Here is a 20,219-nt window from a genome sequence, read left to right on the forward strand (position 1 = left end):
AGGAATACTGGGGTCTCCTTCTTTATTTGATACTTTAGCAGCTTCATTATATATGTCAGGCTTTTCTTGCAGTTGCTTTAGCTGACAGAAATATTGGGTGATCTGCTGCTCCCGCTCTTTCTCTTGTCGACCATATTCGTCATCATAGAGAGCGGTCTTTTCTGTTCGTGCCGAGTTCAGGCACCCCCACCATTCTTGGGGTGTTTTGTGGATGTGACTCAGCTCGGGTTCCCCGTAAGGGATGTCTTCCTCCTTATTGGACTGGAAGGGCCACTCTTCCGTGGGGTCGGGTTCATTACAGGAACGCTGCATCTTGTCCTCCATTTTTAGGCTATGGGGTGTAATTTTCTTCCTGAGCTCAGGAGGCGCTATTGAAGCTGTTGCCACTGTATTTGCTAGAACCCCCAATTGTGGTAGTCCTACAGATGGGCATATTTTGCTTGTAGAGGTCGTAGCTCTCACAGGCATCTCTGTAGACTTTTCTTTCTTGGGTAATTTTTTTTTTTCAATATCAGTAGTACTGTGCATGCATTTTCTCTTATCAGGTATACAAGATGTGCAGTTGCTAGGTAAAAAAGTCTATTTGCTTTACACCATTTACTTGCTATGTTTAATCTCTCATTAGATATGCTGAATGTGTGGTTGCTAGGTAAATCTTCTGTTTGCTTTAACCATTTACTTGCTTTGTGCAATACCTCTGCTTCAGCAACAGAATTTGGTTTTCTGCCTGAGTTCAGTAATTTTCAGTCTCATCTCTGGGTATTATGGCATTCACACTTCACACTTTGGGTGTCTGTTTTGCTCCCAAGATATATATATAGGTAGACTTTTTTACTTTCAGAAAAAAAAACATTCTTTGCAGTGGACTATTTCTTTCATTCCCGGCAGGGTGACTCAACACTCAGCAATTGGCTTTGAAAAACTTTTTACACAGTTCAGCAATCCAATCCCTTTTTCCCCTATAGGGCAATTTTACACTCAGCATTTGTTTGCTAAATATTCCCCTGCTTCAGCACACAGTCTTGTATCAATTTTCACACTTTTCTGCATATACTCCATTCACAGCTGGTAGCCATATGAGGTGTGGCAACCTTTATTTGCAAAATCAGTACCACTCGTGGGTCACCATATGTATTCACTGCTTCAGCGAAACTTTTGAAAACAACAAACACCTATCCCTTTTTAAGGACTGACTCACTTCTTGAACCCTGACTATGGCTGGAAGGCAAAACCCCTATTTCAATGACCATATTACACTTTGTGATAGGCAAAATAAGGTTTAGCTGCTTCAGCAGTCTCTCTCCTCTTGGGATTGGGGCAAAGAGTCCATCTGTGGTTTTGTAAGTTTTAGTGCAGTGTAAGTTTCCCTTTAACTCTGATCTCTGCTGCATGAGGTTTTTTTTTTTTTTTTTTTTTCTAAGTTGCTCAGACTTTTTTGTAGGCAAAAAACATAACAAAAAATTTCACATAAAAATCTCCGGTCCTTTTTAACTTCAAAGACACCTCTCATCTCACTTCTGACACCAGATGTTGACGGGCGTTCACAGAGGTACACAATTGGAGACTTTTATAAGGTGAAATTATAATAAGGCTTTATTATGCCTTTTCCTTTTCATCAGGAAATCATCCAAACACAGGGGGGGGGGAACAAAGCTTCTATTCACTTGGGAGTATTTCTAGTGAAATCCTATGCAATTAATTCACATCTCCCTTAGTTAAGCATTTCTCCCAGCCCCAAATACATAGCATGTAATAAGCAGATATAAGAAGTCTCTTAAGAATGAAAGTCTTATCTGTAAGCTGCTGTAGAGTAAGCTTCTCTGCTCTCCTGGAACCGCACCCATGCGTGCACAGAAAATGTCAGCATCCAGGTTTAGAAGTCTTATTTGTCAGCTCCAGAGATCTGTGTTCTCTTGGTCAGTCTCTCCTGGGAGACTCAAGAACCCCTGCTCTGTCTCCAAAGTTCAGCTCTCAGTCAGAGCTAAGGAGTCACTTCCTGTCTGACAAGACAGACTTTTCTAAGCAATCAGGTAGGTGGGGTTAGTTAATTGCCTACCAGCAGTTAACTACCACACTGCTGGATTAGAGGCACATTTGTGAACAGGGATAAGTCCCCTGTTACTCAGAGAAATATGGAATCCTGTTCCATGACAGGTTCGGTTATGGCAGAGAGAGGAGAAGAGGAGCCCCACACCTCTACCCCTGCCATCAGGGTGCAGAGTGTGGGAGAAAGAAAGGCCACCATAAGAGAGGGCAGCTTCCAGAGCAGAGTCAGACTGAGTGAGCCAGGTCTCAGTTATAGCAAATAGGAGCAGAGAGTGAAAGAGTAAGAAGTCATGCACAGAGAGGAGCTTGTTATAAAGAGAGCGAGCATTCCAAAGAGTACAGGAGAAAGGGAGAGAGGAGGGAAGGTGACAAGGGATGGGTATGAGGTTTGAGGGGGTGACACGAGAATGAGTAGGTTGCATTTGGCAGGCGAGGACGATAGAATGTAGAAATAAGGCAGGGAATAGGATTGGGAGAGATATCCCCAAAAGCATGGAGGAGAATCATGGAAATAAAGAGACTGTATGAGGATGATTTGTAGGGTTGTGTTCTAGTGCAGGGGGTATAGCAGTGTTGTGCAGGGGGTATAGCTGTGAGTGACAGAGGGCGCAGGTAAGAAAGTAGTTCATGTGAACTGAGAAGTGGCAAAGAAAGAAGACATGGAGATATATGAATAGAGTTGGAGGCATGAGGCTGGTAAAAAGAAGTGTATAATTTGAAAAGAAGCGATGTCATAGCAAATATAAATAGTAAAGGCGGCATCACAGCAATAGTAAAGTGCCTGGATCTAGAAAGTCTGGGATAGATAATATCCTCCTTTCCAGCGTAGATCAAATTCAGGAATCAGGGCCAGTAGTTGTTGTCCACTTTATCACTCATTTTTAACACCCTTTTAAACTCCTGCACTGCATGCTACTTTAAACTTGGCTACTTCAAACATGGGCTGCAAAGACTGCCAAGGCTGGTCTTTCTGCTGTTACGTATAATGGCCTTATAAGTCACCAGACTGAATGAAGTTCAGCCCAGCTAACTTAATTAGCACATGTGAGGAACATTAAAACAGATGTTTTTTCTAAACAGGGTGTTGTCCTGCCTAGGTTTGAAAGCTGAATTTAATTAAGGGGTGATTGGAGACAGGATTCAAATATTACTAAGTAGTTGTTACAAGTTGAGTTGACTAAAATAAACAGCAGGGGATCATTTTGAGACAGAATTTAAATGCTTGGGATAAGTGGGGGCAATTTTTTTGTGGGGAGAGGTAAAGTTCCTTGCCAGAATATCCTCTATAGGCAGTGGCCGGTGAAGGTATTTTTTTTGGTGAGGGAAAAAATTAAATGTATTTAAGAGCTTCAGGTAGTTAAAATGAAAACTTAAGGAGAGCAAAGGGGAAGCACCTGCATGGTCAATGGTGTTGTAGAGCAGCACTACATATGTAGCTAGGTCCTGGCTTGACTCCATTTGGTTGCAGTGTTCACAGCTTTCTGCCCCCAGAAGAGGCCTCCCCCGGCAGGGCTCTGACCTTGTGCTCTAGTTATAGGCTGGGCTGTCGAGGTAGTGGAGATGTAGTGCTGCAAGCCGGTGCCCTGTGATCTCCAACTGAGCACCCGCCAGAGATACCGATGCCCTGACTGCTCCTTTTGGCACCTTAACCCATCTGTCATCCCAGTTGGGCCTGTATAGGTTGCTCGTGTGGTGCTTCAAGGCTGACACCCCACCTCTTTCCTCACAATGATAGTTCTCCTTATGGACGCAAAGTTGGAGTGCCTCCTCACACCAGCCTCTGTTCAGCACACACAACGTCTTAGTACCTGACAGGCCTCGTTTGCATTCCTGCAATGCAGCGCTCTCTACCGCTGCCAGGTAATGTACTGCGAGGCTCCTTCAAGCAATTCCCTATCAGAAGTTGGAGTGGATAGGTACAGATTAGTGGTTTCTCACCAGAGCCACAAGACTATGTGGTCATCTTGTTTGGCCGCATCGCTGCTGCCGGCCACAGCTCTCTGAGGTGCAACGTTTAATTCCCATATTTGCTTGTTAAAATATTACGTTTGAAAGTTAGAAAAGTGGGTGACTTGAACTTGTTCTAACAGCCCTGTGAGGTTTGGTAAAAATCTGTAGGGACTCTAATCCTGTTAAAAGGAGGAGTGCTGGTATGTATGCTGTTAGTATTAGTTTGTAACAAGTTTCGGTGCTGCATGTTGCTGCAGCAGAATAATGTGTTGTAAGCTTCAGTGACTGATCACAAATATCCAGCAGCTGATGCTAATCTACGAACAATAATATTTTTTGTCATATTTATTTAAATTTACAGAAACGTGTTAAACAAATACATAAATCATCTCAAAATGTTTAAACAAATTACAATAACAAATTATATATTTATACAGGTTTACATAAATGCAGTTAAAGCATGTGTTTCAGAAGACACTCTACTTGGATGGCAAAGGAGAAACCTTTATAATTAAAACCAAAGTGAACCAAACACATCAACTCCCAAACTTCAATATAGAGACGAGATTGTTAAATTGGAGGAGAAATGGCCACCTCATTGTTTAACCAATTACTTAAACAGTAAAATACATAATAGGCTTCCAGGTTTCACTAATACTCCGGAAAAAAGGGATCCAACGCTCTACGGATTTTGAATAATTAGGCACTAGTCACTTGAGAAAGACCTATAAAGGTCGAAACGTTGTGTGGCACAATAAATTATCTTATTATTCAAAATCCGTAGAGCGTTGGATCCCTTTTTTCCGGAGTATTGCCTGGGAATTACTTTGACAGGTATTCCTTGAACCAGCAGCACCGGTGGACTGTATGTATTTATTTTCTTATGGTGGTGTGCAGCCTAGTCTATTGTTCACTAATACTCCAGCATTAATCAAACCATAACTCCATGTAGGATTGTTAGTTAACCTTTAATGAAAATAATAAGAATTAAACAAAAGATTTGAAGTTATTTATAATGTATTGCTCAGCTATTATTTCCATGTTACGGTCCAAAAAATGTAAGCTCATTTGTGTCTATGTCCTTGGCTTTTTGAATATATATAAATGGACATCAAAAGTTGTTTAATTTTAACCATCTCACCTTTAATTTTAACCTTTAATTTTAACCTGTTAGCAATAGATATATTTAAACCACAATAGACCTGGTGGAGTTTTAACCCATGGAATAAATACATTGATGCATTTTCAAAACACTTACAACTGTAAATTTTAGGGTAGGATTGGGCATGATAAAAAGCCCTCAGTATTTTGTAGTACCATATTATAACAAGAAAAAAAACAAATGTAGAAATTATAGTTCATTCCTCTTAAATCACAGACAAATATACCATGCTCAGTACTTAAGAAATAGTAGATAAAGATTATGTACAGTAGTCCTTCTACTGTAGTTTGTTACTGATGAAATGGCTGGAAATTCTTAAATAATTATATTGTTTTTATTTATGTGTTCTGCTTTCATGAGAGTAAATCCACAGAAGTTTGTTAAATCTGGGCTACTGTATAAATGTGACGTTACGTTAATTTTGTTGGGTTTAACAGGTATCCTCAAAGCTAAATACATGCAAAACCAATCATCTTTAGTTATCTCATTTGCATACACTTAACATCATATCAAGTTAGCACTTCTTTGCGTTACCATCAATTATAGGCTAAAGCTGGTAAATTACGGGCATTATTGAAATCCCTGCTCTCTGATTGGTTAAAATTCCGGGCATTATCCAATCAGTAATGGCCTGGAATTTTTGGCAGCTGCAGTGGGTGTAGAGGGGGGCTGCTGGTGTGTGTTTTATGGATGTAGAGTGAGCAGCAGTCTGTTTTGTTAGTGTGCGTGTCTGCAGTGTGTTTTGTGGGTGTAGAGGGGGGGCTGTGTGTGTTGTGTGTGTATTGTGAGTGTAGAGGGTGGAGGAGGGCTGCAGTATGTTTTGTGGGTGTAGAGGAGGGGGGCTGCACAGTGTGTAGGGGGGACTGCAGCGTGTGTGTTTGTGTATAAAGGGGGGGTTACAGAGTGTGTGTTTGTGTGTATAGAGGGGGCTGCAGTGTGTGTGTGTGTGTGTGTGTGTGTGCGTAACAGGTGTTCCCCCAACCTAAGGGAGATTCTCTGTTGTTACCTGGTGTTGGTGCTATCTGTTGTTTACAGGAAGGCCCTGAGCATCCGCTGGTGTTGTTTGGGGATAAGCAGGAGAGGCTTTCAGTGCTGTGTGGCTCATTCCACAGGGCCTATAATAGATAGCAGCAGTCGTGTGTGTGTGTGTGTGTGTGTGTGTGTGTGTGTGTGTGTGTGTGTGTGTGTGTGTGTGTGTGTGTGTGTGTGTGTGTGTGTGTGTGTGTGTGTGTGTGTGTGTGTGTGTGTGTGTGTGTAGAGAGTCTGTGTATATGTACAATTTACTTTTAATAAACTTGCCGTAAAAGCATAAGAATGTAGACAATCATGCTGATAAAAATCAATATGACTACAAAAATGTAACTTTTTTATGAAAAATTTAAAATAAGCCCACATTCAGCCTATAATAGTAATAATCCCCTCAGAACAGGGCATTACTGCCCAATAATGCCCTGGCTGGGTTAAAGTCCCTCGGCTTCGCCTCGGGCCTTCAACTCTTCCAGCCAGGGCATTATTGGCCAGTAATGCCCTGTTCTGAGGGGTTATTACTTAAATAACAAGGCATTAAGCAGGTCTTACCCAAAGATGCCATTACTTCTATCAGGTCCCGGAATAGGTGTTTAATTAAAGTAAAAAAGAGATGACAGGAGAGGAAAAGAACCTTGTAAATAGAAATACAATAATTAATCATACCTACAGCACTGGGGTTTAACGCTTATCAAAAACCTATAAAATACCTATTTCAGGGTCTGGATGTGAGTAACAAAACCTTTTGCCATGACCTTACATTAAATCCCTGTGTTCACTGTAACAGAGCTCTGAGGATATTCTTTGTTAGAGGGAACACCTCTTTTGCATATCATTAGCACACACCCGTTATAATAATGCAAGGGCTCCTTATATCTGAAAACAGCACTTAATGTATCGTTATTGAGCTTTGAAGATCCCTATTAGCACTTAAGGATATATTAATTGAAGTAAACATATCGTTAAGTATTTAACGAACTTCTGATGATCTACCCCAATGTTGTCTCCTAAAAACGGGGTATGGCGCAGATCATATGTGGTAATGGTGTGGTTGTAAGTCCAATTCCTGAGTTTAGATTCACATCAGTGACACCAGACGGTGGGCGGAATGTGAATTTCTGCAGCAGATTTGTGAAAAAGATGAAAACCTCCATTCTTGCAAGAGTCTCCCCAGCACAAACTCTAGCACCTGCAAAACAAAACACACAGCAGTGCTTATCAATCCAATAAAGCAATGCATCTTAAACGTATTAGGCAGTCAATATGGTAAATAAGAAATAGGGCTTGATATCTGTTTAATTAGAATGAATGGATCCCTAAGCTCCTATTTTTTTGTCTCAATGGTGAAAGATCAGAAAATACACTTGTTGTGGAACTAAGCTACTGGATGAGAATTACAAGTTATATGGTTTAGGAAGCAGAATACTATAAGGAACCATACTCTAATTTGGCTACTCTAGTTTTCAAGAATGCCTTTCTGCAAGTAGCATTGCATGTCTACAGCTCTTGAAAATATTAAGGCAACTAGACAATACTAATTACTGAGAAATGGGTACCGTGGCATTTCAAGGAATATACGTTAGAGCTGTTAATCATTATCTTATAATGCAACATGTTAATTCTTATGTAGCCGGGTCCCCGCTCACCTCCGTAGCAGGTGCAGGGGAGGCTGCTGAGACAAAGAAGAGAAAAACTGGCGTGTGGGGGAGGCTGCGGATTGTCCTGAGTGCTGGAGTTCCGCGATGGATCGCCGAAGCAGGGCGTCGCCATTTTGGAAACTCATGCATGCGCGATAGAGTTCTCGCTCATGCGCAGTAGAAGTTAGTGCGGCGGCCATTAGAGAACAGCTCCACACGGGACTACATGTCCCAGCAGCCCTCTGGGCTGCTTCCCACGTGGACCCGCACAGCCAATAGTGCTGAAGAACCCACGCAGAGAGGGAGAGATAAATTTGGCGCGCTAATGACTGCTCGCCAGTCAGGAGCAAGACATCGAGGAGTGAGGTAGTGTCCAGGGAGCAGTGCTCCACTGGATTAGGCCAGATCTCTCCCTAGGTCCCAGGTAGGCCCCGACTCCCTGTAGTTTATGGCTGCTGTAGGGAAGGCCCATAGATATTGATGCTTCTCCAGTAGCTGTATATTGTTAGTACACCGGTGATGGATGCCACGCAATGTGCACGGCCTGCGGTCTGGGACCAGACCACAGGCATATTATCAGAGACATTAAGGGACACACTCCAGCTGGAGCTCCCTCAAGAGGTGGATGCATTCGGCGGAGAACAAGGATCCGGTAGTCTGCGTTGGTGGATCACTTTGCGGTCCTGCGGATCTACCATCCCAAGTCGCCCTAGTCTGGCCTAAGACTAGGAAGGTACCCAACATGCACCAATGGCCATACAGGTGGTAGCACTACTCCACACACTCTTTGGGTGGGCCTGACTCTCTGGACACTGGGGTGGTTAGGTGCCCAGGGCACCCTCAGTACTTTTGTGTTCCACTGGGGTGGTGTTACTGTGTTGTGGGTATTGCATTTTGGGGGCCTGTATTATTGTGTTATTAGATGGGATGAATAGTTCTTTTGAAAGTTCCTTGTAATTTCCACAAATATATTTCTACATAGTTATCATATCCCCTCTTAGATGCCTCTTTTCTAATGTAAACAAATCTAAATTAGCTTGCCTCTCCTCATAAATATAGAGCGTGGTAAGACTGCTCAAGCACAGGGCATATATAGTAATTTATATCCAGACATGACAGAAGGGTGGTTGAATATATATATATATATATATATATATATATATATATATATATATATATATATATATATATATATATATATATATATATATATATATATATATATATATATATATGTAGAGGTATCAGTACCGTGTTAGCCGAGCTTCAATAATCAAAAAATAAATAGATGATACCGTTCTGTGGCTAACGAAATGCTTTTATTTGTGCGAGCTTTCGAGATACACTGATCTCTTCTTCCGGCGATGTTACAATGAATGAAGCAAGGATAACTTAAAAACAGTGTCTCTTGGAATGTTATCTGTGCTTCTCCTTCCCCCGGTGTGGATGTGTTTTATGGCTAGAGGTGTCAAAGGGTTACTGAAATGAAGCATTGTAACATCGCCGGAAGAAGAGATCAGTGTATCTCAAAAGCTCGCACAAATAAAAGCATTTCGTTAGCCACAGAACGGTATCATCTATTTATTTTTTGATTATATATATATATATATATATATATATATATATATATATATATATATATATATATATATGTATATCTATAAATGAGTATATCTACGAATTGCTTCATGACAGATAGTCCCTGAAAACAGGTGATGTGCAAAAAAATCACACACCATCTATTTAATTGGGATAGTCAAATTCAATAGACAAAAAGTACTCACAATCACCCACTTCTAAGGCTAGCAATGACGTGCAGCTGCTAAAGTTTAAGTCCAGGTATGCAAGATGAGTAGCGCACAGCCAAAAAGCAGGAGGAGAGAGATCCATATATTGAAAAAATACTTTATTAGAAGGTCAAAAGCATAGAGGGGAAAACCTCCTACGCGTTTCGTACGTGTGTACTTTATCAGGGAGTAAAATTTGTATGCGTCCTGCGGTCTTTTAAACCCTGCTCAATATTCCTCTTTTGCGCCAAAAAGTGCGATGACGTCATGGCGTCTGACATCACGTGCATGCGCAATGTCCCGGACTGCCTGGTCAAATCAGCACTGCTATCGGAGGAGAGAAGAGAAAGAATGGAGTCCTAAAAGATACAAACACAGCAAGGCAATTCTCAAAATCTAACTCGGAGTGTCCAAGTCAGGACTGAAGACACAACCCACTCCCCGCTACAGGAGCGGGCACAGAAGGTACTGGCAACCATCACTCACTGTACAGTATAAACACTCTGATGAGAAATGCCAAATAATACACCATCAGCAAACAGTACCAAAAGATAACATAAGAGACTGCAGAGACAACAAACAAAGGACAACAATACCTAATAAGAACACTAACAAAAACAAGTTATAATAAGAAAAACATCTATATGTAAACAAATACACCTCAAGATAAATCTCCAATGACTCACTTACTGTAAACATAAATATTAAATAGTATACTGTATAGATAAATTAATATAACTAACTAATTGAGATTCAAAAAAAGGGACAAAATACTGATTAAGATTGACAGAATATAGCTGAAATATTAATCACAAAATAGACTATATTCATATCCCAAAAAATTATTAATAAATATAATAAAGAAGAAGATATCCGGGAATCAAGTGAGATTCTCGGGTATGTTAAAGCACATTGCTCCGGTCAAACTCTAATCCTGGGAATGTTATTGCGGCTCACCACCAGGGTTCCTGCTTCAGCACAGACGGGACAGGTAAATGGGACATGAGGGGTTAAGTTATCCCTGCAACCTACATAGGGTCTCTAGTATAAGGGGGTTGCCCAGCAGTTATAAAGCTATAAGGGCTAGTATTGTGTGTAAAACATTAAAGTTAGTTTCTATAGTGTGGCCAGGTATAAGGTTAATAGGATGAGGGAGTATATTCATCTTATTCTATCCCTGACACCAGAGAGATAAACTTATACAGTTTAACACAAAACATCAGACACAGGGAAAAGTATATTTTATTAAAGGTTTATATTAATCCGTATATATGCTGTTACCTGTGAATGAACTGTGGGGTACATATGAATGTGCCCAATGTTTATATCTTTATTAAAGTAATGTTCAGAGGGGGTCATCCTGTATGGGTAAAAATCTATTTGCATGGGAGACAGAGTAGAAACTCTGCCCTCTAAGCTTCAAAGGCAATCCAGGATATGGAAGTGTTAAACCATTTGATAGCCAGGATGGATAAAGGAAGAAACTTCAAGAAGTCATCCTGGCAAGTTGTCACTCTTCCCAGACTTTGGAGCACTGAGCCGGCAGGCGGCCTTGCATGACAAGTGGGTAAAGCTGACGTTTGTCGCACATGCCCATGCCCCGCTATGCTGATGCTCCCAGTGCCAGGTTACACAGTACTGGCAACGATGTGAGTGACTCAGTCTGGTTGCCAGGGAGATCGCTCAGGTGTTTTGATAGGGCTGCATGTTTTCTGGGAATGAACCCCATAGTTATTATAAATCCTGACACAGCTCAGATTAGTCAGATTCAATGTGTGGTCCAAGATTTCCAAGTTCTCAAGATTCCAAGCAGTTTCTAGTCCCCTGCTTCCGCACATCCTGCCTAGAAGATTTGCAGTTACAAGCCTATTGGGGGTAAACCTCGGGAGGTGAAGTCCCCACATCTAGGAAAGATTAGTTTTGTATCCAAGTCCCAAAGTAAGTGTGTCTTTCTTCTGTATTTTGTGTAACATTATGTGTTTGCCTATTTTAAGTGAATAAATTACTATTTATTTCATCACTCGTTTTGCTCAATGAAATGATCCTGGTAAAAGGATGTATTTTGCCTGTCTCATGTGACAACCATTAAGATTGTAAGCTCTTCGGGACAGTTTTTCCTTTCCTATTGTCTGATTTTGCTACGCTTATTATATTATTAAAATTCCCTGTACATGATTCATTGTGAAGTGCAGAGTACACTTTTGGCACTATATAAATAAAGATATAATACATACATACAACCTCAAGGTCATCATTAGACATGTTAAAAAGCAGGGGTCCCAGTAGCTACAGTATCCTTGAGGTATTCCACTCACAACTTTAGCCCAACCTGAAAACTTTCAATTTATGAAAACTCTGTTGTCTAATCTCAGCTGATGTGATATGGAACTAATTGCATTGTCTCTTCAACCACAGGTATGTTTAACCCACTGTATCTTCTGGAACCCCCTGTTTACAAGAATCACTCTCACCCAGCCTACATTTGCGATCTGTGGTATGTTTAAACCCTTAAATCTTCAGTAACCTAATGTTTACAAGAACTACCCCCACCTTGCCTATATTTGGGATCTGTTGTACAGTATGTTTAATCCACTAATCTTCAGTAACCCACTGTTACAAAAATCACCTCCACTCTGCCTATATTTGTGATCTGTGGTACAGTATGTTAGATTAGGAAACTTGATTTGTTAATTGCGTCCTGTTAATTGTCCATCTTGTAAAAGGCAGCGTTATTGGGAGGAGGTCATACAGTATGAGTGTTTAGATGTATAAATGTAAAAGGGAAGCATTGTAGGGTTGAGCATTGCATTTTAAAAGTGTTGCATCTTAAAGTGAGGATCTTTAAATGAATATGTAGTTAGACTGTAGTTGGATTAGAAGTGGACTGGTGTCTGGATCTTTCTGCAAATTCATCTGCACAAGGCAACACACAGTGAGCTTTTCTGACCACACTACTATCCCATGCTTGTTAACATCCACAATGAACCCCTCTGAACACTTTACTTACAGTATTGCAGTCTCTCCCAACAGTTGTCTTTACACAACTGCCTCTCCCATATCCCAATTCCCTCTGCAATCCCTTAACAGACCTGAACACTGCTAAATGCAGCACACTTTTATTGGCAAGTAAAACTGCACACATCTGCTGTCTACTCAATGTGCACACTACTTGGCTAACAGCAGCTTCATGCAAAGTTACCTACCTTTGTGATAATTCACTGCTACTTACCTCATTTACTATTAACTGTGGTCTCATGGAAATTGCTCTCTATCCACTACAAAATCGTCCCTCCTGAACCACACCCAATATCATAATACACCCTGGACTACTCAAACGCCTTGCATCATCTAATGAATGTTGGTGGAGAACTCTGAAAAACAACACACCAACCACTACTCACTCTAGTGGCAAACATCACAAATGTACACAGTAACTTGCAAAAAACTACTCAATTTTATATTTATACTGTTACTATCTTTAGCAGGTGATATTGAACTTAACCATATCAGTGAGAAAACCTCTTTTATATTCCTAAAAGGGCTATCTGTCGCCCACATAAATATCCATAGTCTGTTGCCCAAACTGGATAACAAAGGGCATGGGACCTTATGCATACACCCATTATTTTCACAGAGACATGGTTAACTCCTAAAACACTCTATGCAAATATCACCATTCAGGGATACTCCATTTCAAGGAAAGATAGGTCAAAGAGAGTAGGAGGGATGTTACTTTATATTGAAGACACCTTACAATTTACGCTGATAAATTGCCCCCCAAGCCCACCCTTTTTTTAAATCCTAGTTGGAAAAATCTAATTTATCCTTTTCTAAGCCCATCTTGTTTGCTGGCATCTACCGTCCCCTTAAAGCCCTACAACAGTCCCTGACTGACATCACTCAGTTTCTTGGCTGAATTTCCTCTCTCACCTGGAAGTGTAACATGTTAGTTCTTGGGGATTTCAACTACACCTGGCTTGACCCTAAAAACAACACAATTCAGAAATATCTCGTCACTAAACCCAACTAATTTCCCAACCCACATGCACAAACCTCAAATCTCGCAACCATTTCTTGCTAAACTGGATTCTATCCACTAGTCCCAACATAATTCAATCCTCTAGCATCCTACCTGACATTTTAAGTTACCATGCAATGGTGTACTGTATAAGGAAAACCAGACCACCCCAATCAAGCCCTAAAATTCTACTCAATAGAACATTTAGAAACTTTAATCCATGATATTTGTCCTGGAACAGAAATATCCATTTCTGCCTTGTTTGTTTCACCCCCATTTTCCCTTGGCATCTCTGCCTGCTAGCTGTATTTGGATGTCAGCTTTCCTTGCAGTTTCACTCCCAGTGCAGATGGAATGGATACATTATGTTGCCTTTTCCCTCCAGTCTGTCACACCCCTGGTTGCCCTGGTTACATCTCCAGTTCTCCTAGTTAATGGGCTTTTCCATTCCCCCCTGTCCCTGCTTACAGTTAGTTTAGCTTGACCCCTATCCCTTTGTCACAAGCAGTACCCACTGTCTTTTACTTCCTGACACTGGCAGAATGAGTACCCTTCTATGTTTACTCCTCCCGGCAAGGCCTTATCCTTTTTACCTGCCCTTAACTACGAAGCACCTATAGAGAAGCACTCTCCCAACTCAACATTACATCCACAAGTGCCTGTATTTACTGCTGCTTTTCTAATAAAGTGAAGTAAATATAACAGGACTTGGTGTGCTTTGGAAAGGGGGCTGAGGTGAAGCTATCTGGGTCCATTCATAGCCTAGACATTACTCTGAATCCAGAATAGTGAAAAGGAAGACCGTGTGCTTTGGGGACAGACAGAAGCTGCTACTCACAGCCTTTATGCTAGTGAGGAGCTACCATTTCACCTACCCCTGCGCACATCCCCACGGCTAGCGCCACCAAGGGCCATGACCCCAGACACCCGCCAGGACATGGGTCAGAGCCACCGGACACCTGTGAGTATAGCAACCACTATGCTGAACGCCGCAGGATGCCGAATGGCATCATCTGAGACAGTCGCCCATCACTAACGCAGGTAACAGAGCGCACGCCACATGCACTGGCTAAAGGCCTACATACACCTACAGCATGGCAGAACTCAGATCCCCACCAGACACAACACAGGAGAGTGACCACTCAAACACAGAGACCACTGCGCATCTGCTACAGGCTCAGGCTCAGGCAGATGAAAGGCCTAAACAGACCATCACACTGACACAAAAGGTCCGCGAAAAATATGAAGCTGACATTGAAGTGCATCACGCCAAATTAGAGAAGGCCTGGGAAAAAACCACACTGGGAATATGCAATGTTACTAGCATTGGCAATTACGCACAGCAGCTTGAGCAGGCAATAACGCAATTAAGGACTGATCACTGATGCTACCAAGAGCTGTCAGAGACATACATCACTTACCTGACCAGGGCCAACAACGGCAAAAGCCTGCAAGAAAGAGACTTACAGAGTAACATTGACCTGACACGTGACAGCCACGTGCGAACCACTATCACGGAAGCTGAGAGTAGGAGAAAGGACCTTTTGCTGGAAACTGCATCACAGCACTCCAGCACATCCAGACATTCATCAAGGTCAGCAAAATCCGTGCAATCTAACACGTCCAGCACAAGTGCAAGAGCTACCAAGGCGCGAGCCACCACAGAGGCTGCACGTGCCAGGGCCCAATATGGTCGGAGAGAGGCAGCCGTAAGGGCAGAAAGAGCGCGCACAGAAGAGGAGGCGCTGAACGCTGCCGGCCCTGCCACCAATACCGCCGCCGCTGTGCATTGAAAGGCCGAATTGGACATGGCTCTAGAAGCTCTAAGCAAAGAAGAGGATGCCGCAGCCACTATAGCCCAAGCTGAAGTCTTAGAGGCAGCTGCGAGACAGGAGGGTGGGGAACAACCATATAGACGGATAGCCTCAGAGGATCCAGTCCAACGCACTGAAGACTACGTAAGGAGCCTCTTCAGCGTAAACACCAGCTCACCATCTCAACACGACGGGAGTGACTCCACAGACACCGAAGACTTGCTAGATCCACGTGGAGAAGATGCTGTTCCTTCAAGTGTACACGCTACCTGGCATAGCCACAGCCTCAACAGTGATCCACACGCCAGTGCGCACACGGATGTACTACAACAGGCTCGCAATCCAGGTACACCCACACGGGAAAACACAGCCCCTCAAACTGACCAGCAGTCATCACATGTCCACGCCAAGGAAGGGGCGACTGCAAGGACACTCCCGGCAACCACATCAGAATGCCACCAACACGCTGATGCCTCAAACCTAACAGACATGGGCAAGTACATGATCCTGCATGACATGGTGCAAACAGGATTTACCAACTTTGACGACCGTCCTGAGAACGACCGAATATGAAAGTTCACGTTCAAAGACGCAATCAAGAGCCTGGGCTTCTTCGCAAGGGAAGAACTCAGCATGCTAACCAAATGGCTGGGGAAAGAGTCCATAGAACATGCGAAGAGACTCAGGGCAGTAAATGTGAACCACCCCCAAGTAGGTCTTGACCTAGTATGGGAAAGACTAGAAGAGTGCTACGGTAGCCCCGAAGCAGTCGAAGACGCATTCTTCAAAAGAGTCGACGACTTTCCTAGAATCACAGCCAAGGACTACTCGAAGTTATGAGAACTCGGAGTCCTGCTGCAGATGCTGGAGTTTGCAAAAACAGACCAATCCTTAACAGGTCCCAACGTCCTAGACTCGCGGAGTGAGACCCATCATGAGAACCTACCCTACAAACCTCCAAGAAAGATGGACGCCACAAGGATCCAAATGCAAAAGGGAGAAGCAAGTCGCCTTACCTCCTTTCTCATTCTTCTTGAGCTTCATCCGCGAAGCGGCAAGGACAAGGAATAATCCCAGTTTAATCTTAGGTGCGCAGACCACACACAGCAACCATAGCAAGCAACCTGAGGAATGAAAGGCCAGCGGCGAGATACGGTAATGCTAGAACACCTATCTCGGTCCACAGGACGCATGTGTCCCCTTTGACCCAAACTACTCCCAACCAGTTGGTCGCCGGAGACAAGAAACCAAGGGAACCAAACAGGGAATGTACCATACACAAGAAGCCAAACCCACTTAACAGGTGCTTTGGGTTCAGGATGAAGTCCCTAGAGGAACAGAAGAATTTACTTGGAGAATTCGGAGTCTGCTTCAGGTGCTTCGATTCCACAACTCACATAGCCAAAGACTGTAAAGAGGCCATCAAATGTGTAGTGTGCAAAAGTGACAAGCACGTAACATCTCCACATCCAGAGGCACTGACACTCCACCAACTCAACAACCTATCCTCCATAGCATGAAGCATGGCAGGGAGGAAGGAGAAGGAGAGACAACATCTGTCACGTCTCAGTGCACCGAGGTTTGCAGAAAAGGAGGTGACAAAAGGTCCTGCTCCAAAATATGCCTTGTCGCATGCAGTGCACCCCCAGGGACAACCTGAGAGGGTTATTCGGATGTATGCAATCCTCGACGATCAAAGTAACAGATCATTGGCGAATACGGAATTCTTCAACTTATTCAATGCACAAGACAATGCCTCACCCTACACCCTCAGAACCTGTCCAGGGTTAATTGAGACAACAGGGAGAAGAGCAAATGGCATCATCATACGTTCAGTGGACAACAGAGTGAAGATAGCTCTCCCCACACTCATCGAGTGCAACCACATGGTGGAAAACAGGGATGAGATTCCCACACCAGATGTGGCACGCCATCACCTACGCCTCAGAGGAATAGCCAACTACATCCCGCCAGTAGAACAAGGTGCCAAGATCTTGCTGCTGCTCGGCAGAGACATCCTGAGGGTGCACAAAGTCCGTAAACAGTGCAACGGACCCCACAATGCTCCATTCGCCCAAAGACTTGACCTAGGATGGGTGATAGTGGGCTACGGGTGCATTGACAAAGGGCGCGAACCAGACTATGTTGACACCCGCAGAACTGTGATAACAGAATGCGGACACACATCCCTCTCCAAACCATGTCTTGGCCATCTCCAAGTGACAGGAAGGCCAAGTGAGGAGAAGAGACAAGGTCATACCCCTGAGATCAACAAAACCATCTTCGCATCAGGGGAATGTGACAATGGCCTAGGATGCTCAATAGTCCAGACAATCAAAGATGATGAGTCGACTCCACCAAAGGAAGAAAGTAACCTCCTGAAGGTGACCGACAAAAGGATCTCCCAAAAGAAAAGAAACAATCGGACAGTCCTCCTGCGAGCAATGGCACAGCTAAGATGTACAGTCGTTCCTCTCCGCAAAATACCAAATGGCAAAGCAGCCAACCCCAACAGCTTACATAGCCGCAAAAGATTGCACCCTGCAGGTAAAACTACAGGGGCAAAAAGACTGTTCTTTCACACACGTAAAAGGAGACAGTCGCAGAGACATTTCACAAAAAGATTTACAAGGACAAAAGAGAGTGTTCTTCGTCATGTCTAGAGAGAAAACAATCTCCTGAGGGCAGTTAACAAAGAGACACAAAGGTGTATCACCCACATACGTGGAGACGTTCTCGTGCAAGAGGAATGCACCAATGACTTAGGGTGCAAAGCATTACAGACAACAAGGGACGACGACAAGCAAACACCATCGATGGAAGATAGAGGATTCCTGAGGTTAACGGTCAAGGAGCTCTTCAAAGATGGACCGGGCAGTTGGGTGACCCCGCTACCATTCTGTTCACCAAAAAGACGCCTCCCAAACAACAAGGAACATGTCATCCCTAGGCCCACTTTGCTCTGCCGCAACCCACAAAGGGAGCCGCAGACCAAGAATCAACTTGTTGCCTTCACGCGGAAGAGATTCCTTAGCGGACACACAGAGCCAGCGCCTTCACTGAAGGAAGGTAAAAAATGCCGACACCTCCCATCGTCTGGTGTCCACCACCATCAGAAACCTAGTTAGATCTGGGTAGCATTCAACTCCAATGCTCAGCACCAGGAAGCCTCTCCAAACGACGCCCTACTCACTGGACCAGACTTGACAACCAGTCTTCCAGGGGTGTTGATCCGCTTCTGCAAGGAGCCAAAAGCCATCTCCTTCTGCCAAACGCCAGGTGATAGGGTGACCGACTACCATGACTGGCATATCCACAAGGTGATGCACTCTGTAGGGAAAGCTACAGAGACAAAGGGACTGTTCTCTCATAAGTTTAGAAGAACACAGTGCCAGAGACTTTCACAGAGAGACATTGTGGTGCACCCAGCTGACCAAGACCGGTGCATCCACCCAACATCCTTTGCTAAAAGACTTTGTCAAAGGACTATGAAGCCAGTGATACCGGCCAGTATCACATCGTTGTGTGGACATGGACTTTCGCATTGTTTTGTGAATACAATGTTATGTATTGTGTTGCATTTTACATATGTTACACATAATTCTAATATAGTGGTATCTCCAGATACAAGAAGGGGAGTGTCCTGGAACAGAAATATCCATTTCTGCCTTCTCTGTTTCATCCCTCCCCCTTTCACTTGGCAGCTCTGCGTGCTAGCTGTATTTGGATGTCAGCTTTCCTTGCAGTTTCACTCCCAGTGCAGATGGAATGGATACATTATGTTGACTTTTCCCTCCAGTCTGTCACACCCCTGGTTGCCCTGGCAACATCTACAGTTCTCCTAGTTAATGGGCTTTTCCATTCCCCCTGTCCCTGCTGACATTTAGTGTAGCCTGACCCCTATCCCTGTGTCACAAGCAGTACCAACTGTATTTTACTTCCTGACACTGGCAGAGTGAGTACCATTCTATGTTTACTCCTCCCGGCAAGGCCTTATCCTTTTCACCTGCCTTTAACTACAAAGCACCTATAGAGAAGCACTCTCCAACACAACATTATATCCACAAGTGCCTGTATTTACTGCTGCTTTTCTAATAAAGTGAAGAAAATATAACAGGACTTGGTGTGCTTTGGAAAGGGGACTGAGTTGAAGCTATCTGGATCCATTCATACCCTAGACATCACCCTGGGTCCAGAATAATATTGTTCCATGACTATTGTATTCTATGTTTTGGGGTTGGGAACTGAACATAACCTGCCAGCCCGATAGATAGGGCTTGGAGTGTTAGCAAGTTCTCCTAATGAGGAGGTGTAGGTGTTCTGTTTGTATGTTTTGTTTTGCCTTAAGGGACAGAGTGTCCAAATGTTTGGTTGTTCTGTGAAGAAATAAAAAAATAAAACCACTCAATATTTGCTTTAACCTGAAAATACGCACGTGGATTATTGTCTGTCCTCGCCTACAGACAGTCCTGCCACATGGCCATATCCCTAAGAACTCTAAAACTGCCAGACTTGTCCTAATCTTCAAAAATGGAGTCAACAACACTGTTTCAAACTACAGGCCAATCTCTCTTCTCTATAGAATGTCACAGGAGTGACGTCACGGAGGGAGCTGCGGGCGGCTTCACCATATCCCCTGCACACACACATGGCTTGTATATGGGCAGGTATTGTAATCTAAATGGGAGTTTACCCCGTTGACGGGTGCCCGGCTACTGCAGAGTTTCAGTTGGCTGATGCACCTCTGTGTGCTGATTATAGCATTTATGCTGTGTGGTT

General features: G+C 43.4%; 1 protein-coding gene across 1 annotated transcript in view; it reads right to left on the reverse strand.

Annotated features, from left to right (window-relative positions):
• Positions 1 to 4,323: 4,323 nt before the first annotated feature.
• LOC142485023 (cytochrome P450 2K1-like) overlaps positions 4,324 to 20,219 on the reverse strand; it is a 103,535-nt gene continuing 87,639 nt past the window's right edge. The window contains exon 9 of the mRNA XM_075584253.1: positions 4,324 to 7,373. Within this exon, the coding sequence (XP_075440368.1) occupies positions 7,192 to 7,373 (182 nt within the window). The 3' untranslated portion in view covers positions 4,324 to 7,191. The remainder of the gene's footprint in view (positions 7,374 to 20,219) is intronic.

The sequence above is a fragment of the Ascaphus truei genome, unplaced genomic scaffold, assembly GCF_040206685.1.
Source record: "Ascaphus truei isolate aAscTru1 unplaced genomic scaffold, aAscTru1.hap1 HAP1_SCAFFOLD_513, whole genome shotgun sequence".
NCBI lineage: Eukaryota > Metazoa > Chordata > Amphibia > Anura > Ascaphidae > Ascaphus > Ascaphus truei.